Raw genomic sequence first — 24,560 nt, 5'->3', positions numbered from 1 at the left:
ATATCAATGATTTGAATATTCTTTTTTAATAACAGTGTTTTCCATATGCTGAGGTTATTTTTTATATTTTTTCCTTAAGATGAGGGGAGTACAAGGAAACAATTTTCCCTAGCCTCTCCCAACATCCAAAGGAATATTTTTATTATTTTCACTTTCTTACTTTCCCTTCCTTCTCTAAGGTGATTTGTCTTTCTTTTATATCACCCCAACCTCTTGAGCAGCTGCTAAATCTAAATTACTTAATGCCATTCCACCTCCTCCCAGTCTCTTGTTCTTGATCTATAATGGCTAACACTTCAAACTGAAAATCAATGTTCACACGAGGGGTCTCTCAGATTCCTTGGTCTTCCTTCAGTGACCCTTCTCCCTGTACTCCTCATTATCTCTAAGGATGCTACTTCCTTGGCGTACCAGAATCAATGCATTTGTTTTCATTTGGAAGTCTGCCTGTTCTGCCATTCTGAAATTATCTTTATAAACAATGTATTGTGCTAATCAATGCCCCCCTTTGTGGAATTTTAGTCCTACTCCATGCTTTTGCATGGTCACAATGGCCTTTTCCCCATCAACTCTGTCACTTCCGGAAGATAGCTCATTCTAATTCCTTCCAGTTTTATTTTTTGTAGAGGTTTTTGTTATTGTTGCTTCCTTTGTCTTTATCCATTATGGAACAATATTTATTTGCTTTATTTTCTACATTTCGCCTTTCCTTGTTTCCCTGAGGCCTATATATCCCAGAGCACGCATATTCAGCAGACATTCATATATCATAATTAGTAGCAGCAGGAGATACAAAAGCTTAAAATGTATAGACATTAATTCTAATCTTTTCATTCTAGCAGGCCTTCCTGGAATTTTCTCTCAGGAACAATCTAAAATATACTTTTCAAGTTAATTTTTTAAAAAATATATTTTATCTTAACATATGAATAAACAAATTTATACTGCAAAACATCATGTTATAATTTTAGCAGTGAATAAATAGCATTAAGGTGTTAACAATTTTTTAAAAAAATTCTCAGTGAATGGAAAAAATCACAGCTATACTTATGTTTTCTAAATTCTTTGTAAAGACTATTATTATCTACCAGCACCATTCATTTTACTATGGCAAATTAGCTGTGACTGGTCTAAGCCTTTACCTGTCAGAACATTGACTCTATAGCACAAATGGCAGCATTAACACTATACTCCGTATTGTATGTTGCATGCAGTATTAACCAGACACCATTTCCTTTTCATCATCTGTTGAATTCCGTCTCCAGGAGTCATATCATCCTTCATGGGAGAGATAGGAAAAAGAGCTTTAGGCTAATTAGTTCAAAGGACTCAACATCATTCTCTTTACCTTTATGCTGGCCTCATTATTTAACTTCTAGCTTAACCTTAAAGAAAAGCTTCTAGGACTGCCTGATGATTTCCAATACCCTTTGCCTTCTATTCATTAGGCCTTAATTGGGTACAGTCAACTGCAGCTCCTTCTATCTATACCTACATTTCTAATTGGCACAAGTGATTTAGTAGAGGAGAAGATTTCCTTCAATGATTTAATATTGGCAACCAGTCATGGCTGATGAAACAGCACTGTTTGGGGGCAAATTCTTATTGTGTACTAATAGTTAGCCATAGCATAAACTTTTGTTCATTAAAACTGATGTGAAATTAGCATGTGAGAGGTCTCAGAACCTTTTATCATTTGGGAAATCTAGACTGTAGTCTAACATGTTAGGAGTTGTAACAACAATGTTGCTACTTGCAGCTACTGTGGCTGTACAAGGCCAATGACACCAGCACACAGGAAGGCTGCTAGCACAGGTTCTTTGATCTGCTTTTCTAAGAAAAGCAACCGTAAGGGGTTAACAATCTCACTTTAATTAAACATACATATACCATTCACTTAGTTCAAGGGGAAAAGCCAGCACCCTGAACTTCAGAGACAATGCAAACAGAAATTACAAACGTATATTATATAAACAGAGCAAATAAACATGAAAAAGCAGACAGGCTTCTATCTGTCTGTCCAAGCAATACACAAACAGTTACCAGAGAGAGAAACAGTAACATCTGGGTTTTCAAAGCTGGGGGAGGGGGTGGGGATGGGGATCCAACGGCTACTCAGAGTCTCATCTGGCTAAATCACTAACACTCTTCCAATGACTGTTCCCCCAAAACAAAATGCCAACCTCAGATCTTATATACACATGTCAGGGCCCTGGGGCACTTAATTACCTCAGTGCTGAGAAGCTCACAAACAAACAACAGCAAAAAGTCCTATTTTGCTTGCCATTACATTTGAAAGGCAAGACTCATCAAAGGTACTTGATTAACTCAGTGCTGAGAAGCACTCCAAAACAAAAGACAAAAGAGTCCCACTTTACCTGCCCGTAATATCAGTTAAGTTGGGACTTTTTTACTGTTTTAGAATGATAAATTAATTAAGCAATTAATTAGCAAGTTAAGTTGCATATCACATTGGATGAAGGAACTAATTCGTATTCCATCATTTCAGTCATATCTGACTCTTTGTGACCCCATTTTGGGTTTTCTTGGCAAAGATATTGGAGTTGTTTGCCATTACCTTCTCCAACTCATTTTACAGATGAGGAAACTGAGGCAAGCAGGGTTAAGTGACTTGCCTAGTGTCACATACCTAGTGAGTGTCTGAGTCTGGTTTTGAACTCAGGAAGACAAGTCTTCCTGACTGCAGTCCCAGTACTCTATCCACTGAGCCACCTAGCTGTCCCTCCCAGCTGTTTATTATACCTGAATTTTACTATAAAGTTGTCCTCATTCTTACATTAAAAAAAGTTAATAGAATGGTAAAAGTTGTAGTATAACTTGGTTAGGATTTATATGCAAGAATTACTCACCTCTAGGCAATTATGAATTTTTACCACCCCATCTCATGCTGACAAGTAATTATTCTGTTATTAAAGATAAACAAGAAAGATATTCCATAACTTGTTGCAATGTTAAACAATTATTAAGGCCAAACAAGTCTTCCCTTTTACTAACCTGCATCAATCTACCTACAATTTAATGTAATTTTGAAATGCTTTGGGGGATTGTTATAAATGGTATCTTGCCCAATAAGTCATTAGCTACAGTTATAAATATAATAAAGGTTTCCATTTATATAGCACTGTCAAGCTCACACATTGCAATAGCTGACTACACTGAACCAAGCTACAGGAAATTGGTGTAAAACATTTGCTGGAGAAGCTGGGCCATGGCCACATATAGATTCTCTAGTTTAGGGTTAAATTGACCCAGATGAATCATAGAATCACAGAATCTGAGGTCTGGAAGCATGATCTCTTCTGGACCATACCTGATAACAATTCTCTTTCCTAGCATCCTCAATAAGCTCTTTGAAGATCTCTGACAAGGAGAGGGCAGCTAGGTGGTTCAGTGGGTAGAGCACCAGGCCTAGAGTAAGGAAGACTCATCTTCCTGAGTTCAAATCTAGCCATAGATACTTAATAGCTGTGTGACCCTGGGCAAGTCACTTAACCTTGTTTGGCTCATCTGTAAAATTATCTGGAGAGGGAAGTAACAAACCACTCTGTCAAGGAAACTCCAAATGGGGTCACAAAGACTCGAACATAACTGAAATGACTGAACAACAACCAATGACAGAGAACTAGATGTCCTTTATTTAGCCCCACCTCCAAATCATCATGGTTTTTACTCTTATATAAGATAGCACTAATGATTAGAAAATGTTTCCTTATGTTAAATGAAAACCTACCTTCCTTATGATTAGTGCCGTTTGGTGTAAGCTCTAACCTATACAACTAAGGGCAACAACTTTCAGATTACCTCTCATCCATCTCTCTCTCTCTACATATACATATACATATATATATATATGTATATATATACACACACACACATACATATACACACACATGTATATATATATATGTGTATTACATACACATATGCACATGTATAGATACATGTGCTTTTCTTTGTAATCCTAGACTTTAACATAATGCTTGCCACATAGTAAAGCCTTTTGGTTGGTTAGCTGGCTAACTCTGTGAGCTTGTGCGTGTGTATGTGTATAAAATTATGAAGAGAAATGAATCTCTAGCAGTAGAACGATATAAGGGAAAGAGACCTTAACTCAGAGTAAATAGACTTGGTGCTTTCTTTGCCATGGGGTTATGGCAAATTAATCTAATATTTCTTAGCCTCAGTTTCCTCATCTATAAAAAGAAACAATGCTACTTACACTACCTTAGTCAATAGACTGTTTTTTAAAAGTGTTTTATAATTTGTCATTTCTTAGGAAACCAGGGCCATCATATTATTAACAGGTCATTGATCCCAGTGCCTTAATTTTATACATGAAAAAATGAAGACTCAAAAAGTTTAACTACTTCATGAAGCTACAGCTACCTAATGGTATATTAAAGGACCACAACCAAGGTCTCCTGCCTCACACTTCAGTGTTGTTTCCACGAACAGTTACTGTCTTTAATTCTGATCGTCTTAACATTTTCTCTTTGCATAGTTGCTATTTAAAAAGTCTGCAGGGTGTTCCTAAAGTCTGGACACATATGCAAAAATGCATATTTTCAAGAAATGAAATGAATGAAATTTTTATTTAATTGGAATATTAAAAAATAACATCTTCAATATGATTTCCATCCTTTGTGATGCAAAGGTTGATGCACTTTGCAAGATTCACATGAACTCGATGCAATAATTCCACATTGCTGTCAATTGCCTATGTATCCAGACTATAGGAACACCCTGTAGAAACCTACAATACACATCAAATTTCCTCAGTGTACTGTAAGCCAAATGAATATTGTGTTTGGACTCAGAGAACTTGAGATTGAATGCCAGATCTATCAGATTCAGCCTGTATGTTAGGAGGACCCTAATATGAATGCCCTCCTAATTCAGGTTCAGAGATGAAATGAGGCACTCAGAAATCACTGAACAGGTTTTATAAAGGGAGTTTACTTTTCTATGACACAGGAAGGATGTGTATTGAAGATACAGTGGGCCCCATCCACAGTCTTCATATTGAAACAGACCTGATGAGCACATCAGAGTATGGTCATTCAAGCGACCTTTAGATATGTACCAAGATGGAGGGGCACTGGGACTTTTATGACCTTCCAGGTGACCAGGAAACTGTATCAAGGAAGGCAGGAGCCAATCAATTCCCAGCAACAGCTTGTCATCTTTTGGGGAAAATTAATCCCTATTTTGGGAAAATAAGGAACCTTGATTCTATATTGCTGTATAACCCTTATTCAGATCATTTGGCCCCTCTAGGCCTTGCCCCAGATGAGGGAGTGACTGGATCATCTCTAAGCTCTAGCTCTAGGTCATAGATTTTTATGATGCTCTAGATTTTGGAGCTAGAAGAGTTCTTTAGGGGTTTCATTTATTCTAACCTCTTACAGGTGAGATAACTCAGACCCAATGAGATGAAATGTCTTGGCAAGGTCAAACAAACTGTTTGATGGTAAACTTGGGATTCTAGAAATCAAAACATCCTCATTTTCAGTATCTGTATCCTTTCTATCCGTTTTACTGTCTTGATATGTCCCCAGGCTTATCTTGGAACGTTTATTTCTCGTTCTTGAAAAACAGTGTGTTTTGTCTCATGTTAATCTCCACACACTAGACCCCCCCCCAATATGGCGAGAATTATAGACAAAAGAAACCAGCAAAGTGAGTTACTGATAGCGAATGTGTTTTAGAGGTTGAATTTATACTTCCATTTTTGATTCACCCCAGCCATTCATAAGTACACAGAAGATCTGGTGGCATAAAATACTTTAGGGATCCTATTCAGAACCTATGTGTCTAGAATGGAAAATTTGGTTTTGTTTTATGGTAAATTAGTTTAATTTGCGTATGGAGCAGAAGAAAATTATTTTGGTAAACAAAAAGAACATAATTAGAGAGCAAACCAGGAAATATTACCACCGCATGTAAAATTATTTGAGGTTTCAAAATCTCCCACAAGTCAAGAAATTTGAATTGAGTCCCTTAAGCAGCCAATTGATTCTCTAATGCCATGGATGTGTTATATTTTCAGTTATAGTAAACCGTATTGTAATATATTTCAAATAAGGAAAAGAATAGGTTATGAGCACAGTGGGAGTCATAAGTTCTAAACGTTTGAGTTTGGTAGAGAGAAGGACATTTAAGATTTCATTCTTTTCATGAAAGTAACTCAATGGTTTATACTTACTAAGAGTATCATTGACAACTGGCATTATTTTTCTCTTCGGCATTATATTATACATTGTAAGAGCTAATTAATACATTTAATTAAATCTAGCTCACACGATGAGAAATACATATCTACTTTAAAGATATTCAGTTAAATTTTATGTTCAAATAAACTGTATTATAATTTAAATGTATAAGCATCTTTATAAAAAGGGGATTGTTACTAAATATTATTTCGTGGTAATAATATTTTGGCTTATGAAATTCCCCAGGATATATCTATCTATCTCTGTGTTTATCTATTTACATACACACATACACATGTGTGTATGTATATATAACCATATAAATCATAGTCAGATAATCATGTAGCTAATTATACTCTAGGAAAAATTGTTTTTACTATTTCTCTTTATATTTTAAATACTTTCTTTTATCATTTCTGCTAGTTCATCTCCCCTGAAAAGTATCGAATTGAGTATGTCCAGAGGATGCTTTGCATCCAGGTCATGTCTGTTAAAAAAAATGTTATGCTTATGTGAGGGTGGGGCGGAAATGAGTGGTCCTAGTTCAATGTGGCTGGTAAAAGAGTCATCAGAATATAATTTGCTTATACTTCATAATTAGAATTCTCTGAGTTTCCCTTCACTTTGGTCACACAATGTACAGTTTTTAAAGGTTTATTGATATATTTTGTTTTTATAAAATAAAGGTTACTCTTCTTTAATATCTTCTAGTAACAAATTAAGACAGTTAAAATAATAGAGGGACATCATCTGCAAGCACATGTAAACATTTCACATGATGGAAGGAAAAGAAAATAGATTTCACTTTAAAACACCATGAAATTTTATGTAGCATATACTTAATTACGCAGTCCCCCTCATTCCAGTTATGTTTTCCTTCAAAGTGAGCACAATCTTTTTGGTCAGTTCTAGCTCACAGCTTCTCTGTGTGACTTTAAACAACATTAATGGGTTTTGGTGAAACTGACTTCTTTGATCTCATATTCCATTAAAAAAATAATTGTTCCTATTTACATAGGACTTATGTCTCTTTTCAGAGGAATCGTGGTGTAGTAAATAGAATGTTATACTTTTGAGTCACATAAACTGGGGTTCCAATCTTGCTTCTGTCACTGTCTAGCCATATGACCTTGGACGAATCATGTAACCTTTCTGAGCATCACTTTCCTCATCTATGAAATGGAGCTGATCATGTCTATTTTACTTGCCTTGCAGGGATATTGTGTGGCTCTTGTTAGATAGTGTAGGCAAAATGCTTCATCAACTTTCAGACTGTAAATGTCATTTACTATTTTCTCATGACGAATTTGTTTTACTAAAGTCATTTCAGGTTTTTACTGAACTTTTCTTATACTTCTAGTAATGATGAGATAATAAACTATCAGCTTTGTTATATGTCCACCAGATGGCAGGACTATTTGGAGAAAATCTCTTGTTTATTCACTCCATACCCTTGAGACTTAAAATTCAATTTATTTGAAATGTTCTATTTTTCAACTAGAATTTTAACCATATGTACTGCAGTTGACACACATCAATTAAAACCAGAATTAACAGGACAGGGAAAACAGCTGTTGGTATTAGTATTGTGATATAGTCAACTATTATGTAGACTTTCAATATAAAATGAATACATGAATATAAAATGTAAGGCATTTAAATTGGTATTTTCTTTACTGCATCTGCTAGTAAGTATATTTTAGCATGGAACAGTATTGTGATGTGGGTAGCATTGTATTGCCTTTCTGTATTAGTTGAGGGAAATGTTAACTACTTCAAAGGGTAGGAGGGTGTAGGTAGAAGGGAGATGGGTTTAGCAATTTCAATTTTCATCATTTGGTTTATTAGTTACTGGCCCTGTGGGTGTTGTATTTACATTTTCATAATCCTATATCTAATTATAGAATGAAATACTTTGGTCCCTATTAAAGGAATTAGGGATTTCAATGAATGAATGATGGAGTTATTGAGGGGGTAGTTGGGAATTTGGGGTGCCATGCTTCTAGCTGTTAACACATTCAACTTCCTTATGGACAGATCTGCCTAGGTCACTCTGCTGCTCAAAATCCAGCCACTTCATTTTTATAGACGAGGAAACTGAAGCCCAGAGACCTCAAGTGTTTTGCCCAATTCACATAATTAGGAAATAGCAGACCGTGGATCTAAACACAGGTCTTATGATTCCAAATCTGTCATTCCGCCCACTGCCCCATGCTGCCTTTCAATAATTCATTCTGAATTACACTCCAGGCTTCCTCTTGTCTTGGGGGGACAAAGACTCAATCACTGGTGTTGATTTTAAAATCCTTAAGAAGAAAAGCTCCTTTATAGGAAAGCTGAGAGGGTAAGATAATTAGCATCTTTGAGTAATTAAAGTGTTCCACTGGAGGTGGTTTAAAATGCCCACTTTGAAAAATAAGAAACAGGACAAACTAAGGAGAAAATGGTCTGTGAAAAAATGATGCATGAAATTTGTGCCATGTATCCTAAGTTTTAAAATTTCAATGGATATTATTTCCTTCTTTATATTTATTACTCATATTGTGAGAATTATACATGTTTTTGGTTATTTTTCGATTAAGTTAAATATATCCTAAAGGATATTCAATTCAAAACATGTTAAAATTTAATGGCCCACAACATAACTGGGAGCTACAGGAAAAACTAAGATGAATAAAGCATAAACTCTGCCCTCAAGGAGTTTATAATCTAAAAAAGCAGAAAATGTATATAAACAAATAATTATAATGTGAATGAGAATGCGATGAAGTATTAAAAACACAGAGTTGTGAAAATTGAGAGAACAGAAAAATCACTTTGAGCTGGGGGAAATCACCAAATCCAAGAGTCTCATAGCTATAAGAATCTCAGAGGTAGGTAACCTTGTCCAGATCGTATGTGACCAAGAATTCCCTTGATATCATCTTCAAGAAATGGTCATCCAGCCTTTATTTGAGGACCTCCAATGAAGATGAATACAATAACATTTATTAAGCCCCTGTTATATGCAAGGGCAGCTAGGTGGCACAGTGGATAAAGTGCCAGATCTTGAGTCAAGAAGTTTCATCTTCTTGAGTCCAAATCTGGCTTCAAATATGTACTAGTTATGTGACCCTGCGCAAGTCACTTAACCCATTTTGCCTCACTATTCTCATCTGGAGAGGAAAATGACAAACCACCCCAGTATCTTTGCCAAGAAGGCCCCAAATTGGGGTACAAAGAATAGGATATAACTGAAACAATGGAACCATCATGACAACATGCCAGAACCAATACTAGATTCTGAGAAGCAAAGACAAAGATGATCTTTGCCCTCAAGATCTGTGATTTCACTGATGTAAGGATTTCCCAAATGAAGAAACTATCTTGACCAATGCAGATGAGCCTTATTTCTGCAAACTACTATTCTCAGAGAATTTTCTAGAACACTGAGAAATAAGGGACTTTACTAGGGTAATAGCCAGTATTTTTCAGAAGTGAGATGTAAATTTTGAACCCAGGTTTCTATACATTACATCGTATTGCCTCTTATGAAAAATATATACAAAACAAATAGGGAATTTATAGGGGAGTCTCTAGTAGCTGGGGATGGTAAGGAGTGGATTAAAGCAAGAGGTGGTATTTGAGGTAATCTTTGAAAGAGTCTTCAAGAGACAATGGGGGAATAAGTAGTACATTCCAGACCCAAGGAGAGGATAGCCTGTGCAAAGACACTTGGAGAAGGAATGTCCTGTGTCAGGAACAGCTGGCAGATGGAATGTCATATGTGAGCAAAATAGCAAGGTGGCCATTTTCCAGGGGTGGGGAACCTATGGCCTCAAGGGCACATGTGGCCCTTTAGGTCCTCAAGTGCAGTCAGATTTATATTTTAGGAAAATTACAAATATGGCAGCATCTGTGTGGAACATAAGTTGGAGAATACTGTGATGGGGAGGCAAATTAGGAGATTTCCCATGAATGGCAAAGAGGGCTTGGGTAAAGATGGTGAATATGGGAGTGAAGAGAATAAAATAGATTTAAAAAGTGTTGTGGAAGAGACCTGACAAGTCTTGAAAGATCATTTACTATAGGGTGATTTGAGTTTTGGAAACTCTCACTAGAAGGGGGGTAGAGGGAAGTTCTTAAGAGGTATGAGTTTGAGGGAAAAGATAATGATTTCTGCTTTGAATGTGTTGGAATTCTAGATGCTTACAAGTCATCTGGTAAGAAATGTTCAATTGATGGATCTGGGACTGCAGCAGAAGATAGAGAATAGAAGTGGCCATATTAATCTGGGATCCAGCTGTATAGAGATGATTGAATTCATTGGAGCTAAAGAAGTTATCAAATAAGTGCATGTAGAGAGATCAGAGAGTCCAAAATAGTCTAATCAGCAGGCAGGATATAGATGATGACCCAGCCAAGAAAACTAAGGATTGCTGTGATAGGCAAGAAAACCCAGAGAGGAGAGAATACCCAAAAGCAAACGAGTGGCCAATGATGTCAGATCCAGCAGATAGATGGAGAATGATGGGTACTGAGAAAAGACTTTGAGATGTGACAGCTAAGAACTCATTTGTAGCCTTGGGGAGATGAGGTACAGTTAAATGATGAAGTCAAAAGCCAAATTGCTGGTAGTTGAAAATTAAGTGAGCAGAGAGGGAAGAGAAGAATGGAGGTAGACAGCTTTTTTTCTAGGAATTTGGCTATGAAAAGAAGGAAAAATATTTAATAATAGCTTAAGGGAATGGTAAGGTTCCATGGTGGAGTTGCTAAGGAAAGAGAGTACTAGGCATATTTGTAGGAAGCAGAGAGATGATCTACTTGTATTTAGGGAGATACTGAATATTAGAGAATGAGGAAGGGAAGAGAAAGGAATAAGCTTTTATATTGCACCTATGATATTCTAGGCACTGTGCTAAGTGCTTTTTAGACATATTATTTAATTCTCTTAACAACCCAGCATGGTAGGTTATGCCCATTTTACAGTTGAAAATGTTGAGGCTAAAAGAGTTTAAGTAACTTGCCTACAGGTACACAGCTAATAAGTGCCTGAGGTCACATTTGAACTCAAGTCTTCCTAAATCCAGACCCAGGACTAAATCTACTCTGCCACCTGCTGCCTCATGGGGATTAGGGTACGGATGATTATGGAATCAATCTGCAGAAAATGGAGGGGATGAAATCCAGGATAAAGTTATAGTAGTTGGCCTTGGTGAGAAAAAGGATTATCTTTTCATTAGAAGGTGGAATAAATGAAAAATAGAGTTGAATACTTAGGATTGTTGCTGTTCAATCATTTTCAGTCATGTCCAACTCTCTGTGAGCCTATTTAGGGTTTTCTTGGTAAAGATACTAGAATGGTGTACCATGGCCTTCTCTGGTTCATTTTACAGATGAGGAAACTGAGGTAAACAGTGTTAAGTGACTTGACCAAGATCACATAGCAAGTGTCACAGGCCAGACTTAAACTCAGAAAGATGAGTCTTTCTGACTTAGAATTATATTATCAACAAATTTTCTGTTTAATTTAAACATCAACCCAGACTTTCAGTTTACCAGAAGCTCTGAATATTCACACTCTTGAAGTTAAGATTTTTTTTAATTTACATATTATTAGTGTCTAGTGTCTCTTTTCAAATTCTGCTTTCTCTAAGCATGATACTTAAGTTACATATATTATTTAACTATTTTTCTTTGCATAGCTAGAATTACAGAAAATATCTGTATGTCCAGTTGGATTTCCTAATATACTTATATATGGTGCAGGTTTCAAGGATATGCTATATGCACTTGAGGCTCTCCTGGAACATTTGCTGAAAATGTGGTTAGATTTAGAGAGCCTCTTAATTTTGATTCCACTATAAACTGCTATAAAACTATTCTCTAACCTGTTGTAATTGCTGCTGGGAATTGGTACCTCACATCAATTCTCCTGTGACCGTTACTGTCTAGTTTTTAATTTTGCTGAAGATGCTTTTGATTCCAGTATAATTATATATCACAGATTCTCCTGCTATCTGGTATGGAAGTTGAATACCAGCCTCTCAGAATTATAAAGGACCTTGAACACACATACTGAAACTGTTTTCCAATAAATATGTGAAATCCCACTTTAGTGCAAGAAAAGTGAAGAGCTCTTTTCCTCCTGGGGGGGAACAGAAGGAAGAGAAGGAGAAAGTAAAAGGGGCAGAAAAAAAGAGAGAAGGAAGGGAAGGAAAAAGGAGGGGAAAACAAAATTAGAGGAAGTCTTTTTAAAAATATCTTATAATGCACCATTATGGTAAGGGCCTTAAAGAATTAATTATAGATTCTTAAAACTCTCTGAAAGACTATATTGCAATTGTCTCTGTTATAGAAAGAGAATGAAAAGTTTGAAAATAATGTTTCCTTAGAATTTTTAAACTAATAATTTTAGTGTGAAAAAATGGAGTCTCATGATAGGATGTCACATAGTTTGTTATTGATTACAATTCATGTCATGTGTCTATATGTAAAGGATAATGGTGATCTTCAAAATATTGTTTAATAGGAACATTGCAAAAATTGGCATTTTTGGTAGCAGCCTAGTGATTTCTCTATTTGATTGGTAAAAATGTAAAAAAAAAATCACATAGGAGGTGGTTTTTGTTTAGTTTTTCTTGTCTTTTTAAAATAAAAAACACCTCATTAGTTGAAATTAGTCATAGAAGTCAAATTTATATCTAATGAATAAATAAGAATTGCTATTCTTTTGCTATCCTGTCTCTAACCCTTCTGCCCTTCCACTTTCCCTCTATTGAGAATTTTTAACTAACTAAAAAAAAAGAAAAATTGCTTCAATTGAAAATTTCTTTCTTAAGATACATTTTCATCATGATTTATATCAGCTTTCCATTTTTAAGGTACATAAGTATATGAATGTATTTACTCTATATGGACACTACCCTGTATTAAATGGTAACTTGTGATGATTAATGGAAAATTGTGTTGAAAGTGTAGGCTACGTTTATATTAAAGTAACAGGACCATTAAGAAATTAAAAGATATGTTTTTCTCAGCTGTAATATGATACCTGACTGCCCAACAATTACCTTTTCACTCAATCTGGCAAATAAAGTACAGAGTCTAGATTTGGTCATTTGTCAAGGCTTGGATAGATCAGATGTGAAGTTGAAAGTCTTTGGGTGCATTTTTTAAAAATCGGGAAATAAATCTCTGTTCAGTTCAATAAACTTTTATTTTATTTTATCATGAGGCAGTCAGGCTCACATGACTCACCTAGAGTCACACAGCCAGTAAGTATCAAGTGTCTGAGGTCAGATTTGAACTCACATCCTCCTGACTCCAGAGCCCTATTCACTGCACCACCTAGCTGCCCTCAATAAACCTTTTTAGGCATTGTGATAAATATGGGGGTGGGGCATTTTATTGAAAAATTTTATAGCCCCTGCCTTCAAGGAACTTAGTGTGTAATAGAGGGGAATCAATATAAACTTGGGTATTTAGTAGGATATATTGTAGCATGTGATGTACACATAAATATGCACATGTGAGATATAAGTATTATGTTATCTATTTTAGTAATAAGTGTAATACGAATTAGAATGTGATGAAGCATAGGAGACATCCAGACAAAAAAATCTTGGAAAGGCTACTGAAAAGTTTTAAAACAATGAAGTTTCTAAAATACTTCACATTATTTTCTTCCTATTTTGAGGTAGTGTGGCATAGCAAATAGAGAGTAAATAATGTTCAAATATTATCTAATAATTAATTCTGAGATTCATTTCTTAAATTAAGAGAGAAAAATGAAAAATAATTACCCTACACGTTTTCCTAGCTTATCAGCCAATTTTCATTAAAAAGTAAAAATGACTCCTCTGTTTAATACTCTCCACCAAATGTAAATAATATTGGGTTTGTTGAGTGTTTGACAAGATGCATAGTCATATCTTATTATGCAAATATTATTTCATTATCTATTAACTAAATACACTTGAGACCAGTAATGGTTTATTCTTTTTATTTGTTACCTAAGTATTATTAATAAGAAGAAACTAAGATTTTTATTTAAAATGAAACCAACCTTTTTGGCTTCGAATGGATAGAGATTGGGGTGGACCAAATTGTTCTACTTCAAAAGAAATGACACAGGGGAAAGGGGAAAAGAACACCTTTTTTAGAGAAGAATTACATTTTAAGAACCCCCTCTCACAAGCACTCAGTTTCCACTGAGCTTACTGGAACTCATGCTATTATGTGAAATGGAATAGATTGGAGCATACAGTAGGGGGTTACCTTCCTAAGGTTTTTACCAATATATAACACCATCTGGACCTGGGGGTTGTTTCTGCATTCATGTGGTTTTACTACAGGTGGAAGTTAAACATTGCTGCTTTTTTCCTGCATAAAAATACCTAAAATAAAACTTATTAAAAGGTGTGCCCATACTGACAAAACCTTATATTATTTTTATTTTTTGCAGTTTGCTCAACAGCTGGAAATAGGCATATTGTAGCACCCTGCTCAGAAGTCACAAAACATAAACTCTTAAATTATTGCATTAATTTTCTATTTGTGTATTTCAGTAAGAATCTCTCTGTTTTTGTTCTTTTTATTGTTGTTAATAATAGGGAAACTGCATTGCATACAAAGCAATATAAATCTTTGTAATGAATATCTAGTGATTTTAAAGAGCCCAAAATAATAATAAAATTTATTTAGCTAATAATGTTTCCTTTTATGGTTCTTCTCATAAGATTTAAAAGTAAAACCCATAAAAGCTGGGATACATTAGTGAATAAAAATAGAATTTGAACCTATAGTGTATACTTGTTATGAAAAATATATATTTGTGTATATATGTGTATATTTATGTATATGTGTATATATAGTGTATGTACATGCATGTGTGTAATGTATATAAAGAAATTATATATACTACACGCATATATACGTATGTACACACGTGTGTATGTGTGTGTGTATGTGTGTTATGTAGATTGATATAGATATAGAATAGGTTGCAAGCATAGATTGCAGCATACCTTGACCTGCCAATTTTTTAAAAATGAATGATAAAGCTATTTGGGATGATTTCCTTTGTTTTCCTCTAGATTCAGTAACATGGGTTTTTAAAAATGCTAAGCATGGCCTTTTTAAAAATAAAATTTATTTATTTTTAGTTTTCAACATTCACTTTCATAAAATTTTGAGTTCCAAATTTTCTCCCTATCTCTCCCCTACCCCCACCCCAAAACAACATGCAATTTGATATAGGCTCCATATATACATTCATATTAAACCTATTTTCACATAAGTAATGTTGTAAAGAAGAATTAGAACCGATGGGAGAAACCACAAGAAAGAAGAAACAAACCAGAGAGGGAGAGAGCAAATAGCATGCTTCAATTGGCGTTCAGACCCCATAATTCTTTTTCTGGATGTAGACAGCATTTTCCATCATGAGTCTTTTGGAGCTATCTTAGATCCTTGCATTTAAGCATGGGCTTTTAAGAAGAAATTAAACTTGAAACTTAGAAATAATTATTGGAATATTTTACGAGGCAACTCCAAGCGCAGAACCTTGCCAGAGATCTGCAGACCATTTAAAGTAGCTCACTGTCTTGTTTTTTGTTTGTTTGTTTGTTTTTAGCAAGGCATTTATGACAAATCCTAGAAAAAATCCTTTGTTCCATGGATTTGTACAAAGAGCTTTGTTTAACTTGTACTTTTGCTGAAGTTAAACTTCAGGAGGTATTTTGCAATGTTACAGAAAATTGGGAAGTTATTTTTATGTTGCAATATATAATGTATAACTGGATCTACCCATTCATTATGGCTGACAGTGGGGGAAATTTCTAGATGTGAAGTGAGACTTCACAGTAGATGAGCTGCTGGTTTTTACTTCAATTCATGGTAAAGTCAAAGATATTTTGAAGAAATACTTAATACACATTACAAGGCAGTAGTGACATTGAAATATCAAAATGGATTCAAGGATAGAACTTACCAGAGTAGCCTCATTTCCTTTTGTGAAAGTGCTCCTAGATTAGCAAGGCAAGGGAATGCTTCACATATAGATTACTTAAATTATAAGTACATCATTTGACAAAGTTTTTCATATTATTCTTTTAGCTATGATAACCTGATATGGACTAGTGATTAGTAAAATTAGGTCAATTCAGAACTTTTTAAGTGGCAGTATCCAAAGAGTAATCATTAATAAATAGTCCAGATTTGAATGGATGGCTCTACTAGAATGTCCAAGGAAATTTCTTTGTCCCTAAAATAGCCAACATGTTTATCAGTAATTTTGACAATGTCATACATGGGATATTTATTAAATTTGCAGATGTAGTAAAGCTAGGAAAAACAGCTGACACAAGGAATGTCTGAATCAGCATTCAATTAGATATTCACAGTCTAGAACACTGGGTCAAATAATTTATTATTAAATTAATTTGGAATAAGGTGGTTGTTTTTTTTAACTCGAGTTTAAACATTCAACTTCCCAAATACAATATGAGAGTGGAATAACTGGACAGTTTATCTGAAAAAAAAGTTAAGATTTTTTAGGGGAATGGAAGATCCATATGATTCAACAGTATGACATGACTATCACAAAAGCTGTTATGACCTTAGACTGCTTTAATAACAGTATAGTATTCAGGACTAGATCCCATGATATTCTCTCATACTTGGACCAAATTTTTAAAAGGAAATGGTTGAACTGGAGAATGACCATTAAAGGGTAAATCTGGAAAAATAAGATGAGAGCTCAAAAGAGTGGGACATAAAAGCAGTATTCAATCATTTGAAGGACTGCTATGAAAATAAGAGAATAGATTTGCTTTTCTTGGCACCAGTGAGTAGGACTAGGAATACTGGGTAAAAGTTTTAGAGTGGCAGATGACAGGTTGTTATAATAACAAGGAAAACAAACAAACAAAAGCCTTTCAAGCAGTCAGAATTACCCATCAGTGGAATGGATTCCCCTGGGAGGCAGTGAGTTGCTGATCATTAGAGTTTCTCAAAAGAAGCCTGGCTGACAACTTCGTGTTCTTAGTTAGACAGGAGTTAGATCATGTGGTCTTGAAGGTCTTTTCTTACTTTGAACTTCTGCGATCTTTGTGGTTCTGTAAACTCAAATGCAGTAGTCTTCCAACAACACCAAGCTGCCTACGTTCCTGCAAGAATTGGATAATTATGGTCAGTCTGTAGGAGGTGAATGTTACTTATATTAATACGTTAAGGATTGTGTGTTTTTCTATATGGGTAGTCCTTTTTCACTGAAGGTCAAAAACCTCTCTCTCTTTTAGTAAATGGTCTTCATTTGCTAGTATGGCTTAAATAATTCATCACTTGGCAGCCCTTCAAAATGTCCAGTCCTCCTATTGTGCTCCCTCTAAGTCTTGCTACTCCAGGTTAAACATGAACATATATGAACACTTCAAAAGATACAGAATTTCACCCATGTTATTACTCCTGCTTTCAAAAAGATAGCAACTTCTAATGACTCAATAGATAATTTTAGTGAGTTACTATGGCAAAAATAAAATAAAAATCGTCATCTGATAGACAACTGTCTAATAAAGAATCTCTTTAGGCTAGTCTTAAAGTGACAAAAAATAGAGTCTATCACTGAGACATACTTGAATCTTTTCCAGTTCAGTAAAAAATCCTTCCAGAACTTGGATTCTACTGCCAAAGCCTCAGAAAACCCAAGGTCCCTTTCATGACATTAAAAAAGCATAGCACTATGTCTGTGAAATACACAAATAATAAAATCCCCATCAGTTTTCAGTTGTGGGTTTATATGCTATCTAGTCATTAAACAGAACATCTATTATGACTTTTCATTAGATTCAAATTTTTTATGTACTTAAATCTATATTTATATAAAAATTGGAAAAAAAATCATACTTTTCATTATTGTAGAATAAACTCCATTCTGTTTATTACTAAGGCTTTAGTGTATATATGTGGTTGTGACAGAAGGGAAATCACTGTATTTATTAGTTTGAGTCCCCATTTTTCTGTTATTATCAATGTTAGTCATTTATTTCAATGTGATAATTTTATTGGTGCCCAAGAGTAAATGATAGTGTGTGAATTTCATAAGCATATTCAGTTTTTCAGTGCTATATCACAGGAATCCAAATCAAATTAATACTTCATTTACTGAGACACCTGAAACCAAAGGATTATACTTAGCTTTATGTCTTTTTCTATCCTTGCACTCTTTATTCTCCCTGTCTTTGTCACTGCCTCCATCTCTCTCATTTCTCTGCAATCCTTAAGACAATACTAACACAAGTCTCTTGTGTACCTACATCTCACATATTTTTTCATTCATGTAATAATAGCTAGAATTTACTAGATAATGTCTTGTACTAACAATATTTGAGATGAGAAATGAAAGGTAATAACTACATAGGGCAAGAAAAATGGGTCTAGAGCTTTATTTTGAAGAAATGAGCAAGACATTTTACTGACTGTCAGGTGTGGGTAACAATATAATTGAATAACCAAAGGAAAGTTTGAATAGATGGAAAGTTAATCTTCATTCTCATTCTCTTGTGCCATTATCGATTAGATTTTGACTCCTGCCTTAAGAGAAAAATTGGGTGAGGTTGGACTTTAATTGTATTTACATTTGCAAGGGATTTCTTATTTATGCTATATAAACTTCTTGGACATACTCTCTCTAGAATACGAAGTTGAACTTCATGGTAGATGTATAAAAACAAAATGGACCTAAAATTGAAATTTACTTCTGTATATGTGGAAATCTCATGTGATTATATTTTTCCCAATTGATAATTTCTATGTTATTCAATAGTAATTCTGTTGTTAAAATGCCGAGTTATATATTCTCCTTGTACAGAATATTCCAAAAGTCTTATTGCAAAAAAACTTTTGTAGCTTTAAAGTTTAGCCTAATACTTTTTGGGATACCATGCATGTGTGTGTTTGTGTTTATAAGTGTGTGATATATACATGTAAACATATTTATACTCAGATACTCAGATACATACACACGCTTATACTCATTCATTATGTTGCATGTGAGAAAGATTTGATTAACATATTTGTGGTAAGATATAGTGTCTATCTGTGTGATATAATAAGAATATAAAGTTGGGTGAGTCTGTGTGAGCTAGGAATCTTCTTGAGGGAAGATATGCATAGTCAATATTACTTATGAATCTTTATCATGTAATGTTTCTATAGGACATTAAAATGTGTTATACACTTTGGAGTATGAAAATGTGTGAATAGGTGCTTTAGTTTGAGTTGTAATACTTCTTTTTTTCCTGTCTTTCTTCATAAAGTTGGAAAAAAATGAGAGTGAGCCAAACAGCCAAAGGATCAAACCTGTTTTTGTTGAAGACGCTGTCTTTCGACGACAAACATCGTACCAGCATGCTGCGGTCCACATTCCCACTGACATATATGAGGGCTGTAAGTAGAATGATATAAATATTCATTGGTTAATTATGATATCATGTCTATTGTGCAGTCCACATTTTCAAGGAATGTAAATTAGGTTCTATGACATTACATGAGAGAAAAGACATGTTAAACATACACAGATCATCACTGTATTCTTGGCTATAACCTTTAGATCATGTAATCCCAATAACTGAAATTCATAATTAAAAAGTAATTGATCTTCCTCAGACATTACTTGAAGGTAAGATATCAGATGGGAGATGGGGTCATTGCTATCACTTCATTTTCCCATTTATTTATTTGTTGTGCTATTTCCTTATTTAATCCAAAATTATCTTTGTTCTCCTGCTCCACAAGATGTACACTGCATCGTGGTCTGTGCAAGGTTCAAGTTAAATATAAAAATACGTTGTTTTCCTGTATTTGTACATTCTGGGATCATTTCATTTTTGCTGAGATTTCCTTTAATATCTCTCTAAACTTCCTTGTGTTGATCTGATTTCCCTCAACAGTGAACAATCTGTTTCCAAAATCATTTAGGCATTTTGTGCTATGGAGCTTTAAGTATTTTTATTTTGTTTCAGTACTTTATCAATAATGAGGGGAAAGTGACTGTCCATTTTATAGAAGGTAGTGTCCTGATAACATGCTTCTAGGAACCTTCTTTGATGGTCTTTCTGTAGATATTGCCTGGCACTTATAGTGTAAGGCCCACATTCAAGCTTTGATACTCAGGGTTGCCCCAAATGCCATCCGGAAAAACATTATGAAGAGAACTAGCAAGACTTTGCTATAGTATCTTAGAAGGCCCCTTGAAAGTTGAACCAAAAAATGCTCATATATTCCTTCTTTTGCCATGGAAAACTAGTTCTTATTGCTCATTTCCAGACTGGATTCTAAATGCTATTGGTTTGATGTGATACATTTTTTTTGGTTTGGTTTTATTTTTTTATTTCTCCACAGAAATAAGTTACTAGTTAGAAACCATACCTGGTTCTATATTGTATTTGTGCTATGCTATTATCTTGTCAATACCATAGTCAATAAAAAAATTTTAAGCACCTACTCTGTGCTAGTGTAATTTACACTGATTTTGGTATAACATTTAGCAAAGTATCTCACACTATTTTTCAAAAACATTTATTTATTTTTTGTTTTCAACATTCACTTCCATGAGACTTTGAGTTCTAAATTTTCTCCCCCTCCCAAAGACAGTGTGCAGTCTGATATAGACTATACATATACATTCCTATTAAACTTATTTTCATAGAAGACATGATGTAAAGAAAAAGTAGAACCAATGGGAAAAACCACAAGAAAGAAGAAGCGAGAGAAAGAGAGAGAGAACAAATAGTATGCTTCAATCTGCATTCACATTCCATATTTCTTTTTCTGGATGTGGACAGATTTTTCTACCACGAGTCTTTTGGAGATGTCTTAGATACTTGTGTTGCTGAGAAGAGCTAAGTCTATCAAAGTTAATCATCGCACAATGTTGCTGTTACTATGTATAATGATCTCTTGGTTCTGCTCACTTCACTCAGCATCAATTCATCGAAATCTTTCCAGGTTTTTCTGAAGTGTGCCTGCTTATCAATTCTTACAGAACAATAGTATTCCATCACATTCATATATCACAACTTGTACAGACATTACCCAATTTATGGGCATCCCCTCAACTTCCAATTCTTGGCCCCCGCAAAAAAAGCTGCTATAAATATTTTTGTATATATGAGTCCTTTTCCCATTTTTATGATCTCTTTGGGATACGGACATAGAAGTAGTATTGGTGGGTCAAAGAGTATATGCCCAGTTTTATAGCCTTTTGGGCATAGATCCAAATTGCTTTCCAGAATGGCTGGATAAGTTCACAACTCCACCAACAATGCATTAGTGTTACACTTCTCCCACATCTTCTCTCACATCTTCTTTTCCTATTTTGTCACATTAGCCAATCTGATAGGTGTGATGTGGTGCCTCAGAGTTGCTTTGATTTGCATTTCTCTAATCAGTAGTGATTTAGAGCATTTTTTCATATGATTATAGATAGCTTTAATTTCTTCATCTGAAAACTGCCTGTTTATATCCTTTGACCATTTACCAATTGCAGAATAACTTGTATTTTTATAAATTTGACTCATTTCTCTATGTTTTAGAAATAAAGCCTTTATCAGAGACACTGGCTGTAAAAAATGTTTCCCAGATTTCTGCTTCCCTTCCATTGTTGCAATGGCTTTGTGCAAAAACTTTTCGATTTAATGTAATCAAAATTATCCATTTTGCATTTTATATTATCTCATGCTATTTTGGTGGGGAAAGATGAGTGAATCAATGAATTAATAGAATATATTAAGCCCTCATTATTTACGAAGTACCATACGACTGACTGGTAATACAAATATAAAAATTATCCATTCCTCTATCTCAAGGAGAATAGGGTATAATTGGGGAAGACACATAAAGGAGAGTTCATATGAAAGGCGAATGGAAAAACTTAATGGCCCTAACAGTTCAGGAACAGAGCAAATGACAAGACTGGAGAGTCCTTTGTATACAATGGGGTGCCGCCTCATTGGAGAGGCCTACTACTACGCTCTCAGGAAGGGATAGGGGGTCTACTGGTCAGAACAAAGAAGAGATTTGGGGTTTCTTCTGGTTGAGGAGGGAATGGGGATTCAGTGTTTGGCCAAGAAGGGAAAGGAGAAGGGAGCATTGGCAGGAATGTTGGTGCTGGGGAGTGAAAGTTGGTCCACAGTTGAGTGCTAGTTCCATCTGAAGAAATGTGAGCTGGATGACAATACATTTAGCTGGATTGAGAAGTTTTTGAATGATTAGATTTAAAAAGTATTAATGATTCACAGTTGGCTTGAAAGAAAATATTCAGTATAATATCCTAGCAATCTATGTTTAGTCCCATGCTGCTCAGTATATTTATGTCTGCCTTGGATAGAGGTATATGTGACATAATTATCAGATTTTCAGACCACACAAAATAGAAGGGATGGCCATTGCATTGTATAATAAGAATAGTAGAATTTATGTAGTGTTTTAATGTTTTACTTCTCAGTTGAATAGATTTAAAAATATCTTGATAGGCTAGAAACTGGGACTCTGTTTTATAAAATGAAATTGAATAAGACCCAAATCTTATGCTCACATTCAAAAAAAATCTTCGAAAGACCAAGGCAGGAGGTATAGTTAGATAACAATTTGTTTGAAGAAAAATCTTGGTGTTTTAGTGGACTGCAAGGTCAGTTGTGAATTATTCATATGATATGTCAGCCAGGAAATTGCAGACAAATAGCAGAGTGGATAGAGTCCTAGACTTGGAGTCAAGAAGACCTGAGTTCAAATCCTATTTCATCAGCTTCCTAGAAATGTAACCTTTACCAGTTCACTGAACTCTCTCCAAATTCAATTTCCTCATCTGAGTATACCAATGAAACCTATCTCAGATGATTGTTGTGATGATCAAATGATATTTTAAACATATACATATATCACTCCGTAAATCTTAAATTGCTGTGTAAATGTTAGCTGTATTAAAAAAAAAACGTGTAATCTTAGGGTCTTTTAAGAGAGCTGTGGTGTCAAGAACTAGGGAGATGATGGTTCTACTGCATGATGTCCTGTTTGGGACATATTTGGAGTATTTTATTTAGTTTTTGGCCTCAGGAAAGGAGCTGGAGGAGGGGAAAGGAGGAGGTAAAGGAAGGGGGTGGGGGAGGGGAGGGAGGGGAAAAGGGAGAGGAGGGGAGGAGAGAGAGGAGAGGGGAGAGGAAGAAAAAGGGAAAGAAAGGAAAAAGGGAAGAAAGAAGCTGCATTGCCCAACCAGAATTGGCCAGTTGAGTCTGAGTCCAGGGGCAAGATATAGATTAGGACAACTGGAGATGGCCTCTGCTCGACACTTTGCCTAGTGCTAGAGATACAAAGACAAAAGTGAAATAGTCCCCTTTTAAGGAGGTCTTTTTGGGAGGGCAGGCCCTTGAAGCTAGGGTAGTACTTCAACATATAGAAGGTGATGCCTAATCTGAGTTTTCAAGGAAATCAGTGGCTCCAAAAGATGAAGATGAGGAATTATTCTGGACATAGAGATCAGCATTGCAGAGACACAAAGGGAATATTTTTCAACATTCCAGGGTCTATCTAGGCCATTACACTCATTAGCCACTTCTACCCAAATAGGACCTCTACTTGAAGTTGCCCCTTAAACATTCTAACCCTTCACCATTAGCAAGCTTTAAAGCAGTAACGTCATCTGACAATAAGGACCCACCTTCTTTACTGCCTAGAAATTAGAATTACAGTAAAGGGTACCCTTGAGTCTTGTAGTAAAGAATAGTACCCTGGTTTGCCTACCAGGCACTGGGATACAAGGTGAAATAGAAAGATAGTCAGTCAACAGGCATTTATTAAGTACCTTCTCTATGCCAGGCACTGTGCTAAACTCTGGGAATACAAATACAAGTCAAAAGACAGTCCCTGCCCTCAAGAAGTTTAAATTATAATGGAGGGGGCAGAGAACACATAAAAAGAAGCTTAAAGCGGCATGAGGAATGAAGGTCCTCATTTCTGGGGTATGGTAGAAAAGCCTTGAGTCCTGACTGATGAGAAAGAAGGACTGCATTTGATATTGCCCCTGATTGACCCCACATGGTTTTTGGATTCAGAACCAATGAGGGAGTCTAGGACAGCCTAGTTACAGAAAATGCCCAAGTCTTGAGTTCACACTGACTGATTTTCCATTTCACTAAAGCTTCATTGGTTAGAACATGAATTTATTTCACCAGGCTCATAATCTATTAATTCTTCTCTCCTTGCCAACATTTGCATTGTGTAGAATTAGAACATATTCCCCTAATTAAGGAATTATGGTTCTGTTGTAATTCTCCCACCCCTCAGAATTAC

The 24,560-nt window shown here is 35.2% G+C and overlaps 1 protein-coding gene across 3 annotated transcripts in view; it reads left to right on the top strand.

The window, feature by feature from the left end:
• CACNA2D1 (calcium voltage-gated channel auxiliary subunit alpha2delta 1) overlaps nt 1-24,560 on the top strand; it is a 676,615-nt gene that overhangs the window by 419,616 nt on the left and 232,439 nt on the right. For all 3 annotated transcript variants that reach the window (XM_036759223.1, XM_036759222.1, XM_036759224.1), the window contains exon 6: nt 19,532-19,661. In XM_036759223.1, coding sequence (XP_036615118.1) covers nt 19,532-19,661 — 130 coding nt within the window. The remainder of the gene's footprint in view (nt 1-19,531; nt 19,662-24,560) is intronic.

Source organism: Trichosurus vulpecula, chromosome 5, assembly GCF_011100635.1.
Source record: "Trichosurus vulpecula isolate mTriVul1 chromosome 5, mTriVul1.pri, whole genome shotgun sequence".
Classification (NCBI taxonomy): domain Eukaryota; kingdom Metazoa; phylum Chordata; class Mammalia; order Diprotodontia; family Phalangeridae; genus Trichosurus; species Trichosurus vulpecula.
The sequence above is the reverse complement of the archived record's forward strand: the minus strand, read 5'-3'. Positions and strand labels throughout refer to the sequence as shown.